At 42.1% G+C, this 15,759-nt stretch overlaps 1 protein-coding gene across 1 annotated transcript in view; it reads right to left on the bottom strand.

Annotated features, from left to right (window-relative positions):
* The window catches only part of LOC140485955 (cilia- and flagella-associated protein 44), a 226,664-nt gene that overhangs the window by 29,266 nt on the left and 181,639 nt on the right, over positions 1-15,759 (bottom strand). Inside the window, exon 27 of the mRNA XM_072584397.1 lies at positions 9,470-9,673. Coding sequence (XP_072440498.1) covers positions 9,470-9,673 — 204 coding nt within the window. The remainder of the gene's footprint in view (positions 1-9,469; positions 9,674-15,759) is intronic.

The following is a 15,759-nucleotide window of genomic DNA, read 5'->3' as shown; positions in this document are numbered from 1 at the left end:
TGAGCCAGAGACTGGGAGCAAGTTAGAATTCAGCAAAGCATGGCCAAGAAACTGTTAAAGAAAGGGAAAAGAGAATGTAAATGTAAGCTAGCGAGAAACATAAAGATGGACTAAGCACAGAAACACAGAAATAGGAAAGGTGTGTGTTATTCAGTCCTTCAAGCCTGCTCCACCATACAATCTGATCATGGCTGATCATCTTACTCAGAACTGTTCCCATTTTCTCCCCCATATCCTTTGATCCCTTTAGCCATAGCAACTATACCTACCTCCTTCTTGAAAACAATCAACGTTTTGGCTTCAACCCCTTTCCATGGCAGAAAATTCCACAAGCTTATCACTGTCTGTGTGAAGAAATTTCTCCTCATCGCAGTCTGAAATGGCCCACCCCATATCATTAGACTGTGGCCCCTGGTTCTGGACTTCCCTGGAATCAGGAACATCCTTCCTAAATTTACCCTGTCTAGCCCTGTTTGAATTTTATAGTTTTCTATAAGTTCCCCTTAAATCTTCTAAATTCCAGTGAATATAGTCCTAATCAATCCAACATCTCTTTATACATCAATGCTGCCATTCCGGGAATCAGCAAAGCTTCTTTAAGATTCACAAGGACAAAGTGGGTCCATTACAGACAGAGACAGGGGAATTTTCAAAGGAGAATAGAGAAATGGAGAATGTCAGCTAGAAAATTGGATTGTTTTCACTACAGTGTCAGAGGATGAGGGGCAATTTGATAAATTATATAAAATTATGAGGCATGGATAGGATGGACAGTCAGCATCTTTTTGCCAGTGTGGAAAAATCAAACATGGGGGGAGGTGCATAGATTTGAATTAAGAGGGGGCAGTTTAAAGGAGAGGTGTAAGGCAGGTTCTTTACATAGAGGGTGATAAGTGTCTGCAAGGCGCTGTCAGGGGAAGTGGCAGAAGCAGATACAATAGCAATGTTTAAAAGGCATTTAGACACATGAACAGGCAGGGAATGGAGGGATAAGTAGGCAGATGGAATTATGTTAATATGAAATGATGATTTGAGCATACATGGTGGGCAGAAGGATCTGCTCCTGTGCTGTACTGACCTATGTTCCATGTACCTTGATGAAGGAAGATACAGCAAGTCTCCAAGAATGAGGAACTGAAATAAATTAGTATTAATAAAGAGATACTAGGTAAAGGATTAGAGAAAATGTTAGAATGTGTAATGAAGGATGTGATAACTAGTCTTCTCAGAAAATAATGACAGATTCCCAGATGACATGGATATATGAAAGGGAAATCATATTAGACTAATTATTGGAGCTTTTTGAGAATCTTACTTGGAACTTAGATAAAGGAGAAGCAACGGATTTGGAAATTCAGATGGCTTTTGATAAGTTTGCACACAGAAGGTTAGTAAACTAAATTAGGCACATGGGATTCGAGTAATGGACTGGTGTGGTTTGAGAATTGGTTAGCTGACAGAAATGGTAGGAATAAGTGCTTCATTCTCAGGATGGCAGGCTGCAATGACTTGGGTACTGCAAGGATCAAGTGCTGGGGCCCCAACTGTTTGTGAAGAATGTAATGTGAATAAGTGTGAAGTTATCCACTTTGGTGAGAGAAAAACACAAAGAATGTTTACTAATTCAAGAGAGATGGGAAATACAGATGTTCAAAGGGCCTTGCTGTTGAAAGAACCTTGATAAATTGCTGCTGACTATCCTGTGGACATGCGTTGCTGCTAGTGAATGTTGGTGTTGGAGGGAGTAAATGTTGAAGATGATGGATGGGGTATCAATCAAATAAGATGCTTGGTTAGTGTCGATTTTCTTGAGTGTTGTTGTGGATGCACTCTCCCAGGAAATTGTAGAAGAGTATTCCATCACACTCCTGCCTTGGAGATGGTGGACCAGGCTTTGTGGAGTCAGGAGCTGAGTCACATGGTTCAGAATTCCCAGTCTCTCTCCTGTAGCTTAAATAGAGATTGGCATTTGGATGCCACATTTCCTGAATACCGCAAGACACTTTTTAGCCAGCATGTTAATTTTGAACTCTAGGCACTGTTGCAGTGTGGGAAACAGGCAAGATCCCACAAATGGCAGTGTGATAAATGACCAGATAATCTATTGTAGTGGTGTTGGTTAGTGGAATAATGGTTGACGGGATGAATATTGACCAGAGCACCAGTGAGAATTTCTCTGTTCTTCCAACCATCAGCTCTTTTTACAACCATGTGAGTGGTCTGACAGGGTGTCAGGTTAATGGCACCCCTGAGAGACAGTATTTCTGACTGTGCTGCACAGCCTTGGGTCTGCACTGGAGTGGCTGCAACATACTATCTGGACTGTGCAGGGAGATTTAAACTAGTGAGCTTCTGGCCTGATGGCAAAATTATTAGTGGTTGAGCCAGGAATAACACGCAGCCCCTTTCTTTGTTTTGCAATGGTTTGATTGTCCTTTATTTCAATGTGAGAACAAAAACGAGAAGAAAATTAAGCGTGACGGCAGTGAAATTAAGATCTACTCTGATCTATAGCAATAGATATTATAATACATCAATGAGCGCATCTTGCAGAATCTCTACAGGGAGAAATGGAAGACTGCAGATGCTGGAGATCAGAGTCAAGAGTGTGGTATTGGAAAAGCACAACAGGTCAGGCAGCATCTGAGGAGCAGGAGAACCAACATTTCCGGCATAAGCCCTTCATCAGAAATGCCTGAGACATCGATTCTCCTGTTTCTCAGATGCTACCTGATCTACAGTGCTTTTCCAGCACCACACTCCCGACTCTGATCTCCAACATCTGCAATCCTCACCTTCTCCTAAATCACCTTGAAGCCTCCTTGCTTCAACCTCACGACTCACAATCCTGTCCAGTCTTATTTCATCAGCAAACTTGGAAATACTGCATTTGTTTCCTCATCTGGGTCATTTATAAACATTATTAGTGGCCTTTGCAGTATCCTTCTAGTCCCTGCCTGCCACTCAGAAGAAGACCGACTTAATCCCACTTTCTTTTTTCCTATTTGTCAACCAAACCTCAATCCATGCCGCTATATTAGCCCCATCCCATGTAACTTAATGTTGCCCACAAACATCTACATAAGCCATCTAAAAATCTAAATTCATAACATCGTCTAGTTCTTCCTTATCAATTTTACTAGAGTCATAGAGACGTACAGCATGGAAACAGACCCTGCAGTCCAACCCATCCATGCCGACCAGATATCCCAACCCAACCTAGTCCCACCTGCCAGTACCCGGCCCATATCCCTCCAAACCCTCCAATTCATATACACATCCAAATGTCTTTTAAATGTTGCAATTGTACCAGCCTCCACCACATCCTCTGGCAGCTCATTCCACACATGTACCACCCTTTGCGTGAAAAAGTTGCCCCGTAGGTCTCTTTTACATCTTTCCCCTCTCACCCTAAACCTATGCCCTCTAGTTCTGGTCTACCCAACCCCAGGGAAAAGACTTTGTCCACTTATCCTATCCATGCCCCTCATGATTTTATAAACCTCAATAAGGTCACCCCTCAGCCTCCGACACTCCAGGGAAAACAGCCCCAGCCTGTTCAGCCTCTCCCTATAGTCCAACCCTGGCAATAGCCTTGTAAATCTTTTCTGAACCCTTTCAAGTTTCACAACATCTTTCCGATAGGAAGAAGACCAGAATTGCATGCAATATTCCAACAATGGCCTAACCAATGTCCTGTACAGCCACAACATGACCTCCCAACTCCTGTACTCAATACTCTGACCAATAAGGAAAGCATACCAAATGCCCCCTTCACTATCCTACGACCTGCGACTCCACTTTCAAGGAACTATGAACTTGCACTCCAAGGTCTCTTTGTTCACTCCCTAGGACCTTACCATTAAGTGTATAAGCCCTGCTAAGATTTGCTTTCCCAAAATATAGCACCTCGCATTTATCTGAATTAAACTCCATTTGCCACTTCTCAGCCCATTGACCCATCTGGTCAAGATCCTGTTGTAATCTGAGGTAACCTTCTTTGCTGTCCACTACATCTCCAATTTTGGTGTTATCTGTAAACTTACTGACTGTACCTCTTATGCTCACATCCAAATCATTTATGTAAATGACAAAAAGTAGAGGACCCAGCACCGATCCTTGTGGCACTCCACTGGTCACAGGCCTCCAGTTTGAAAAACAACCCTCCACTACCACCCTCTGTCTTCTACCTTTGAGCCAGTTCTATATCCAAATGATCTAGCCTTGCTAACCAGTCTCCCATGGGGAACCTTGCCGAACGCCTTACTGAAGTCCATATTGATCACATCTACCACTCTGCCCTCATCAATCCTTTTTGTTACTTCTTCAAAAAACTCAATCAAGTTTGTGAGACATGATTTCCCACGCAAAAGCCATGTTGACTATTCCTAATCAGTCCTTGCCTTTCCAAATATGTGTACATCCTGTCCCTCAGGATTCCCTCCAACAACTTGCCCACCACCGACCTCAGGCCCACTGGTCTATTTTTCCCTGGCTTGTCCTTACCACCCTCCTTAAACAGTGGCACCACGTTTGCCAACCTCCAGTCTTCCAGCACCTCACCTGTGACTATCGATGATACAAATATCTCAGCAAGAGGCCTAGCAATCACTTCTCTAGCTTTCCACAGAGTTCTTGGGTACACCTGATCAGATCCTAGGGATTTATCCACTCTTATGCGTTTCAAGACATCTAGCACTTCCTCCTCTGTAATATGGACATTTTGCAAAGTGTCACCATCTATGTCACATTCTATACGTTCCATATCCTTTTCCACAGTAAATATTGATGTAAAATACTCATTTAGTATCTCCCCATCTCCTGCGGCTCCACACAAAGGCCGCCTTGCTGATCTTTGAGGGGCCATATTCTCTCCCTAGTTACCCTTTTGTCCTTAATGTATTTGTAAAAACCCTTTGAATTATCCTTAATTTTATTTGCCAAAGGTATTTCATGTCCCCTTTTTGCCCTCCTAATCTTCCTCTTAAGTATTCTCCTACTTCCTTTATATCCTTCTAAGGATTCACTTGATCTCACCTTACACATGCTTCCTCCTTTTTCTTAACTAAACCCTCAATTTCTTTAGTCATCCAGTATTCCTTATACCTACCAGCCTTCCCATTCACCCGAACGGGAATATACTTTCTCTGGATTCTCGTTATCTAATTTCTGAAAGCTTCCCATTTTCCAGCCATCCGTTTACTTGTGAACATCTACCCCCAATCAGCTTTTGAAAGTTCTTGCCTAATACTGTCAAAATTGGCCTTTCTCCAAGGATGTTATCTCAACTTTTAGATCTGGTCTATCCTTTTCCATTACTATTTTAAATCCAATAGAATTATGGTCACTGGCCCCAAAGTGCTCCCCCACTGACACCTCAGTCACCTGCCCTGCCTTATTTCCCAAGAGTAGGTCAAGTTTTGCACCTTCTCTAGTAGCTACGTCCACATACTGAATCAGAAAATTTTCTTGTGCACACTTAACTAGTTACATTGATATAAAACTCCCAAGTCTCTTGCATTTCAGACGTCTGAATTTTCTCCCCATTTAAAAACAGTCCATGTCTCTATTCTTGTTGCCAAAGTGCATGACCTCACACTTTCCCACGTTGTATTCTATCTGCCACTTCTTTGCCCACTCTCCTAACCTGTCCAAATCCTTCTGCAGCCTCCTCGCCTCCTCAATGCTACCTGTCCCTCTACCTGTCATTGTATCATCTGCAAACATCGCCAAAATGCCCTCAGTTCCTTCATCTAGATCATTAATGCATAAAATGAAAAGTTGAACACTGAGCTTTGTGGAACGCCTCTTGTCACCAGCTGCCATCCTGAGAAAAACCCTTTTATCCCCACTCTCTGCTTTCTGCCAGACAGCCAGGCTTCTATCCATGCTGGCATCTTGCCTCTAACACCATGGGCCCTTATCTTGCTCAACAGCCTCCTGTGTGGCATCTTGTCAAAGGCCTTTTTTGAAGTCCAAATAGATAACATTCTTGGTCTAACCTGCTCATTAATTCCTCAAAGAATTCTATCAGATTTGACAGGCATGACCTCCCCCTTGATGAAACCATTCTGACTTTGCCCTATTTTACCATACACTTCCAAGTACTCAGAAATCTCATCCTTCACAATGGACTCCAAAACCTTACTCACAACTGAGGTTAGCCTGCTGTGCCTTATTAATATACTCTCCTCTTTGAATCTAATACTATCTCAAATTCTTTTGTAAGTCATGGTTAGCCTTTCCACTTTTATGTTTGCACCAGACAGGGATGAATCATTGTCATAATTCATGCACATGTTCTTTATACGAACCATTGCGTATCCAATGTCAAACCCTTTAGAAAGTTACTCTAATTAATCCTAGTCAAATCATGCTTTATACCCATGTAGTTCCCTTTGTTTACATTCAGGACCCTAGTTTTGGATTTGACTATTGCACTCTCCATCTTAATGAAAAATTCTAGCATGCTCTGGACATTCTTCCCAAAGGGACCCTACACTACAAACTTGTTAATTCATCCTTCACTGCACAGCAGAGTAGCCTGTTCCCTGGTTGGTATTTCAACATATTGGTCTAAAAAGCCATCAAATGTACACACCAGGAAATCCTCATCCGCAATATAATTGTTGTGTGGTTTCTCCAATCTAAATGTAAATTAAAGTCACCCATGGTTACAGTTGTACCCTTATTGCATGCAACTCTTGATTTATTTTTGTAATACTTTCTCTTATATATGCATTACTGTTTTGGGACCATTATGCCAGGAGTGTAAAAGGATACTCCCCACTTAGTTAGATGAGTGCAACTCCAACAATACTCAAGAAGCTTGATAGCATCCAGAATAAAGGAGCCCACTCGATTGGCACACCATTGACACAAATACCCACCTTCCCCACCACTAATGCTCAGTAGCAGCAAGATGTACCAGTTTCCAGTTTCTGCCCTGGGAAATAGTCTCCAGTTTCCTCCTACAGTCTAAAGATGTGCTGGTTAAGTGGATGCTAATTTGCTCCAGAATAGGCAGGAATGTGCAAGCTAGGTTGATTGCAGGCTTATGGGGATAGGATGCAGGGGTCAGGCTGGGTCTGGATGGGATGCTTTTTGGAGGATCAGTGCAAACTTGACAGGTCATTCGGCCCTTTTCTGCTCTGTAGGGACTCTGTTCTGTGATTCTATCTTCGCTTTAGTATGTACTATTGCCCCATTTATTTCTCATCCATGTTTTTCTCTGCCTTCTGCTTTTTATATTTCTGTCTTTTGTTTCTATCCTTGTTTCTGCCTGGAAGTCAGTGGTGAGTGGTGTTCCACAGGGATCTGTCCTTGGGCCTCTACTGTTTGTAATTTTTATTAATGACTTGGATGAGGGGATTGAAGGATGGGTCAGCCAGTTTGCAGATGACACAAAAGTTGGAGGTGTTGTTGACAGTATAGAGGGCTGTTGTAGGCTGCAGCGGGAGATTGACAGAATGCAGAGATGGGCTGAGAGGCGGCAGATGGAGTTCAACCTGGATAAATGCAAGCTGATGCATTTTGGTAGGTTGAATTTGAAAGCTGAGTACAGGATTAAGGATAGGATTCTTGGCAGTGTGGAGGAACAGAGGGATCTTGGTGTGCAGGTACATAGATCCCTTAAAATGGCCACCCAAGTGGACAGGGTTGTTAAGAAAGCATATGGTGTTTTGGCTTTCATTAACAGGGGGATTGAGTTTAAGAGTCGTGAGATCTTGTTGCAGCTCTATAAAACTTTGGTTAGACCGCACTTGGAATACTGCGTCCAGTTCTGGTCACCCTATTATAGGAAAGATGTGGATGCTTTGGAGAGGGTTCAGAGGAGGTTTACCAGGATGCTGCCTGGACTGGAGGGCTTATCTTATGAAGATAGGTTGACTGAGCTCAGACTTTTTTCATTGGAGAAAAGGAGGAGGAGAGGGGACCTAATTGAGTTATACAAGATAATGAGAGGCATAGATAGAGTCGATAGCCAGAGACTATTTCCCAGGGCAGAAATGACTAACACGAGGGGTCATAGTTTTAAGCTGGTTGGAGGAAAGTATAGAGGGGATGTCAGAGGCGGGTTCTTTACACAGAGAGTTGTGAGAGCAAGGAATGCGTTGCCAGCAGCAGTTGTGGAAGCAAGGTCATTGGGGACATTTAAGAGACTACTGGACATGCATATGGTCACAGAAATTTGAGGGTGCATATATGAGGATCAATGGTCAGCACAACATGGTGGGCTGAAGGGCCTGTTCTGTTCTATGTTCTATGTTCTATTTCTCCTGTGTCCATCTCCCTGCTCAGGTTCCCATCTCCCTGCCATTCTAATTTAAACCTTCCCGATGGCATAAGCGAACTCCCGCCCGAGGACATCAGTTCTATTCCTGCCCCAATGCAACCCTTCTATCAATCCCACATGCCCATGAGTTGGTCCCAATGTCTCTTGAATCGCACTGTCTTACATCATTTCTCCATGTATTCATCTGTTTTATCTTGTTATTTTTTACCCTAGCTCTTTCGTGGCAGTGGTAGTAATTCTGAGATTATTACTTCTGAGGTTCTCCTTTTTAATTTATGTTCTTACCCTCTACTGATTTAAACACGTAAGATCCTGAGGGGATCTGACTGGGTAGATATGAAAAAACGGTGTTTCCTCTAGGATCTAGGACTAGGAGTAACTGTTTGAAAATAAGAGATCGCCCCTTTAAGACTGCAATAAGGAGAATTATTTTACTCTCAGTGGCGAAGCTTTTACTGTCAGAAGTTTGAGCTATTTAGGAACTCACTTCGTCAAAGATTTGAACATTTTTAGGGCAAAGATAGATTATTGATAAGCAAGTGGGTAAAAGGTTATTGGGGATAATGAGAATGTGAAGTATTCATGTTAACCATGATCTTATTGAATGCTGCAGTGGGCCCAGTGGGCAAGAAGTCCTGCTCCAGTTTCTAATTCATATGTATGTAGCTTATATTTTCTACTGACAGGTTTAGGGAGATATTGCTAATGAATTCTGTACTATCATCTGCTTAATTTTACTCCCTTCACTTCTCTGCACCCCTTTACACAAATAAGCTGCTTATTAAATCTGGTAATTGCTTTCTTTATAATTGTAACATTATGATATGTATGAAAGGACAAGGAAATGGTACAGAACAAATTGTGTTTTTTTGAAAGAGACAGCACAGTGGGATAAATGGGAAAAGGACACTGAATATGGCTAAGATTGTCTTTCTGAGAACTAGCAAAGGCAGTGGGGCATGAATAACCACCTTCCAGAATGTTCCCTCTATGCAACATTCCTGTAAATGAGTGCAGCATAAATTCTGTAGAAATATTGCACTCACCACCTTTTAGTTAGAGACATAAAATGAAAGAAAATTTAAAGAAGTTTTGACAAAAAATGAAAATATTACAATAGCTCATTTTTAAAAACATTCCTATTAATCAATGAAAAACAAATTGCTGCCTCACTTGTGTTTCTAGACGTTCAGTAATGCGTTGATTGACACGTTCCTGCAAAATGTCTTCACTCTTTTCGAACTCTTTCAACAGAAGAACCTCTTCAAAAAGTGTAACTTGCCGTAGGTCTGCCATCTTCATGGAGATATCCAGCTTGCACTTCTGGTGGGCAACAACCCGAACCTCTGCGTCAAAGTTCTTTATCAAATCATCAATCTGGAGAGAGAAATGTATTAAAAGTTAAATTGCCCATTTCTTATTCTTGAATTCCAGCGACTCTAGTGATTCATTTCCCTTTCAGAAAATAATTTTCCTTACTTTCAAATGATTAAGTTTAATTCAGTAGGGAGTTGTTGGTTGCTAACTGTACTCAGAGTCTCTGTGATTCTATCTGATACATTCAATTTTCTTGCACAAGAGAATTAGCGCTGTCAGTGCGGCAGGGTGATTGCAGCCGAGATTCAACTCCATCCTGACACATCCTGTACCACATTCTTCTTCTAACACAGAACTTTGTTGAGAAGAAGTGAACATGAACACAAATAGTGAAAATTGGAGGTACAATAATCTAAGTTGGAGCTGGAACACAGTACAGGCCATTTTTTAAAAAGGAAACTGTCTAGTTAAATATCACTTGCACAAAAAGTTAAATCTCTCCCCACAAACATAGCCTGATCCACATCTCTTTCTTGTCCTTTCAGATGAAACAGGTACACAGCATGCAGAAACAATGGCAGGAAGTCTGATTTCACTGCTTGGCAACTAAAGTCTTCGTTGTCCCACCGCAGTTCAAACTCCATTCAGAATAGGATATGTTAGCCCCAGGGGGAGATGGGGCAATAGTTCGTGAGGAAAGGATGGTGGAAATTTGAGACTGTGAGTGATTATGACAGTTTTCAAATGAAGAAGTGGATGTCTGACAGTGGGGAGTCATTTGCGATAATATGCAGGCAAAGCTGTTGAAGGGACATTGTTTAAAGGGAATGGGATCAAAGGAATAAGGAGCAGGCTCATAACAGCAGATAAGCTTGAACAGTGTGGAAAAATGTAACAGTGCATCATGGGGTTCAGGACTAGAATTAAAGGGGAAGTTGGAGAGGTTTGAGCAGAGGGAAAAGAAGAGAGATGAATGGACCAAAAGTTGCTAGGCAATGGTTTCTATGTTATCATCCATGGGTTCCTTTTTACTTTTGGAAATAAGGAGCGGGGATGGAATCTGGAGCTAAAGAAAATGGGGGAAAGAAGTGCAGGTTAATCTATCCTCTGGAATCATGTGCAGTTTGAGATGGAGGGGAGAAATTCGATACAGTCAAGCCAGGTTAGGGGTCCAGGAAGCTAAGTAGTTGAAAGCCAGTGGAAGGAATGGGATTTGAAGGAAGCACTGATTTTTAGAGACAAGAAGAAAAAACAAATAACTTACTTTTTTATGGTGTTTTCCACTTGCTCCAGAAGAGCATCCTTAAATGATTTACAGCCAATTAATTAATTTTGATATGTGTTCACTGTTAGTTGGTAGGGAGCCCAAACAACAATGAGCTGTCAATCCGTGGTAGAAATAATGATTTGACTTCGAACATCTCTCCAAAATACTACAAAATACAGGGAAGGAACTAAGTACTATCTCTGTCACTAGGGAAACAGTATTAGACAAAAAGAAGATTAAAAGTAAGTCACTTGGCTCTGATAGCTTGCATCCTTAGATCTGAAAAGAGGTAGCTACAGACAAAATGGATGCATTTCTTATATTTTTCCAAAAAATCCTTGGATTTTGGAGAAGTACTGGAGGATTGGAAAACTGCCAATGCGACACCCTATTCGAAAAGGGAGGAGGGAAGCAAAAAGTGGGTAACCACCGGATGATTTGCCTAATACCTATTGTTGGAAAAGTACTGGAATCATTATGAAGGAAAAAATAGCAGAACATTTGGAAAATCATAATCTAAACAAGCTGAGTCAACATGTTTCATGAAAGTGAAATCGTAAATGACTAATTTATTAAAGTTTTTCGAGGAAGTCTCAACCAGAGTAGATAAAGGAGAACCGATAAGATGTGCTGCATTTGGTCTTTGAGAAGGCAATCAACAAGGTACCTGACAAAAGATTAAGTCATAAGATAAGAGCCCCTGATGTTAGGGGTAGTATATTGGCATGGATAGAGAATTGGCTAATATGCAGGAAACAGTAAGAGGGGATAAGGAGTTCACTTTCAGAACTGGCAACCCATAGCCAGTGGGATTCCCAAGGGCTTAGTGCTGGGACCACAACTGTTTATAATATGTACTAATAATTTGGAGGAAGGAAGCGAATGCACTGTAGCCAAATTTGCTGACAACACAAAATAAGTGGAAATGTTTGTTGCAAGAAAGATACAAACTGTTTACAGAGAGAAATATTGGTAGGTTAAGTAAATGGGCAAAAATTGGCAAATGTAATATAATGTGGGAAAGTGCAATGTTGTTCACTTTGGAAGGGAGAATAAAACAAAAGATTATTATTTAAATGGACAAGAAACTGCAGAAAGCTGCAAAGCAAAGGGAACTGGGGGTACTTGTGCACTAAACAGAGAAAGCTAGTATACTGCAGCAGGTAATCAGGAACATAATGGAATGTTGACCCTTATTTCAAGGGGATTGGCGTACAAGGGAAGGGAAGTCTTCCTACAACTGTACAAGCTGCTAATGAGACCACATCTGGAGCACTGCGAGCAATTTTGGTCATTTTATTTAAGAAAATATATTATTTCACTGGAGGCAATTAAGAGAACATTCACTGGATGATCCCTGGTATGTCTTATGGGTAGGGTAAATGGACAAGGCCTTTTTCCTGGCACGGGAGAGTCCAGAAATAGAGGGCATAGGTTTAGGGTGAGAGGGGAAAGATTTAAAAGGGACCTACGGGGCAATTTTTTCACACAGAGGGTGGTACGTGTGTGGAATGAGCTGCTAGAGGAAGTGGTGGAGGCTGGTACAATTCCAACATTTAAGAGGCATCTGGATGGGTATATGAATAGGAAGAGTTGAGAGGGGTATGCACAAAGTGCTGGCAAATGGGACTAGATTAGGTTAGGATATCCAGTTGGCATGGACAAGGCCGAAGGGTCTATTTCCATGCTGTACATTTCCATGATTCCAAATAATTCCCAGTATGTGTGTGCATGAGAGATAGTCTGTGAGCGTGCACATGTATGTATATGTGAGTGTGCATGTGTGAGAGTTTGTGTGTAGGAGAGGGTCTGTGCAAGTGTGCTCATGCATGTGTGAGTCTATCACGTGGAAGGGTTACCTGTAGTGTTACATAAACCCAAGGTCATCGCTGAGGCCGTCCTGGGTACAGAACATAGCCATCAGCCTCTGCTCAGCGATTTTGCATTGTTACATATCTCAAAATCTGCCTTGGAGGAGCACGCTCACCCAAAGATCAGATGCTGAATATCCTGGCTCGCCAAAATATTCCCCCACTAGGAGGGAACCCCCTATGCGTTGATCATTTTATGGTGTCCATTCATCTGTTATCGTAGCGCCTGCATAGTGTCATCAATGTACCATGCTTTGGGGCTTCCTTGCCTGCATTGTATAAGATAGACGACATTGGCCAAGTGACATGAGCACCTGCCATGTACGTGGTGGGTGGTGTTCCCAGGTGTGATGGTAGTATCCATGTCGATGATCTGACATGTCCTGCAGAGGTTGCCATGGCATGGTTGTGTGGTATTGTGGTCGACGTTGTCCTGAAGGCTAGGTAGTTTGCTGCGAACAATGGTCTGTTTCAGGTTCAGCAGTTGCTTGAAGGCAAGAAATGCAAGCATAGGGAAGTCTGTGACGAGATATTCATCATCGTCGATGATGTGGTGAAGGCTGCAAAGAGCATGGCATAGTTTCTCTGCCACATGAAAGTAGGTCCCTGAAGCGGAGAAACTTCACCATGTTCTCCGCAGCCTTCAACATATCATCAACCCAGCCTTGAGGACAACATCAACCACAACACCACACAACCCTACCATGGTAACCTCTGCAGGGCACGTCAGATCATTGCCGTAGATATTACTGTCACATGTGGGAACACCATCCAACACGTACAAGGCAGGCATTCATGTGACTCAGCCAATGTTGTCTATCTTATACGATGCAGGCAAGGATGACCTGAGGCGTGGCACATTGTTGAGACCTTGCAGATGCTATGACAATGGATGAATGTACACTGTACAACAATCAACACACGGTGGGGGGGTGGGGGGAGTGGGGGGGTAGTAGGGGGGGGGGGGGGGAGGTTCCCTCCCAATGGGGGAACACTTCAGCAATCCAGGACATTCAGCCTCTGATCTTTGGGTGAGCATCCTCCAAGGCAGACTTCGAAATATGTAACAATGCAAAATCGCTGAGCAGAGGTTGATAGCTACATTCCATACCCACGAGGACAGGTTCAACCATGATCTTGGGTTCATATCACACTATAGGTAACCCCACCACACTGTATATTCCCAGACATAGATTCACACATACATACCTGCTCACAAAGACTCACACACACACACACACATTCACATAAGCACATACACTCACTCTCTCAATTGCGTACACATTCACAATCTCTCAAATGTACGCAAACACATTCACAAATCTCAAGTTCATGCACACTCTCTTTCTCACATACACACCTCCCCTTCTCTCGCGTGTACACACACAAATTATTTCATTCAAGATTCTTTTCTGTCAAAAAAAAATTAAAAAGCCTGACCTCAGTTTAAAACATAGACAGATTCGAAGGAAGACCTCATACCTAAAATGCATTGTCTAACCTGAAATGGAACCTGTTGTACATTGATAAAACCTTTAATTATCTCGGGATAAAGACTTGAAAGGAATCTGGATTTTGCATTTTAATCAGCAGTCTCCCTCCTAACTGATTAAAGGATTCAACAAGGGGAGCTAGTCTTAAAGTTAACTTTTGCTTATAAAAACTGTGTCTTATACCTCTCTATCATATCACGCCAGAGAAAGGAGCTAAGCTCTGAAAGCTCACAATTTCAAATAAATCTGTTGGACTATAGCCTGCTGTCATTTGATTTTTGACCCAGTATATTTAAAGCTGAGTTAATAGATTCTTGATCAGTAAGAGAATCAAGGGTTATAGGGAAAGGGCAGAAAAGTGGACATGAGGAATGTCGGATCAGCCATGATCCTATTGAATGGCAGAGCAGGCTCAAGGGTCTACTCCTGTTCCTATTTCTTATGGACGTATGATAAATAGTGCAATGGGTATGTGTTCAGCTGCAAATTGTACAGCAGAATCCTCTAAATCAACTCGATTCAAGACAGAAACTCTTTAAATTAAAACTATAAAGGAGTACAGCTGTTAAAAACAACACAGCAAGACCTGTACTTTGGGACAGCGAAACCCAGCAGAAACTATTGTAGTAATAAAACATCGAACTGCAAATGCTGGAAACGAAAACAGAAACTGCTGGAGAAAGTCAGCTGGTCTGGCAGCATCTATGAAGGGAAAACAGTGTTTACACTTCCAGTTACTCATCTTCAAAAACAGGACAATTTTAATCAGCAGGAAAAATACTACAGGTGAAGCTAGCCAAGAATCTGCAGTGCGATATTGTAACCTAACTGGGAGCGTGCAGTGGGACAGCGATACCTAGTAGGGGCTTACAGTAGAACCATGAGAACCATGACTGCACTGTGAGAGTCTAACTCCCATCAAGAATTAATGCAGTGATACATGTAACACAGCAAGAACTATGCAGTAGGACTGCAAAATCCAGCCGAGATTATGCAACGGGACAATGAAAACCAGCAGGAACTTTGCTGTGAGATAGTAAAATCCAGCTGGGACTGAGTTTAGTCATGGAGACATACAGCACAGAAGATGCCCTTTGGCCCATCAAATCTGCATCAATCCATAGAAACTAATTCCACATTCCACCACATGACCCACAGTCTTGAATGATATAATATTTCAAAGTTAAAAATCACACAACACCAGGTTATAGTCCAACAGGTTTAATTGGAAGCACTAGCTTTCGGAGCGACGCTCCTTCATCAACCACCTGATGAAGGAGCATTGCTCCGAAAGCTAGTGCTTCCAATTAAACCTGTTGGACTATAACCTGGTGTTGTGTGATTTTTAACTTTGTACACCCCATGCCAACACCGGCATCTCCAAATCATAACATTTCAAGTGCTCATCATGTGAACAGTTGCGAGGTTTCCCCACCTCTCTTACTCTTCCAGGCAGTGCGTTTCAAATTTTCACCACCCTGTGTTAAAATATTTTTCCTCAAATCCTCTCTGAGT

This window comes from Chiloscyllium punctatum, chromosome 15 (genome assembly GCF_047496795.1).
Source record: "Chiloscyllium punctatum isolate Juve2018m chromosome 15, sChiPun1.3, whole genome shotgun sequence".
NCBI lineage: Eukaryota > Metazoa > Chordata > Chondrichthyes > Orectolobiformes > Hemiscylliidae > Chiloscyllium > Chiloscyllium punctatum.
Note: the sequence above shows the minus strand (reverse complement) of the source record. Positions and strands in the feature narration are given on the sequence as shown.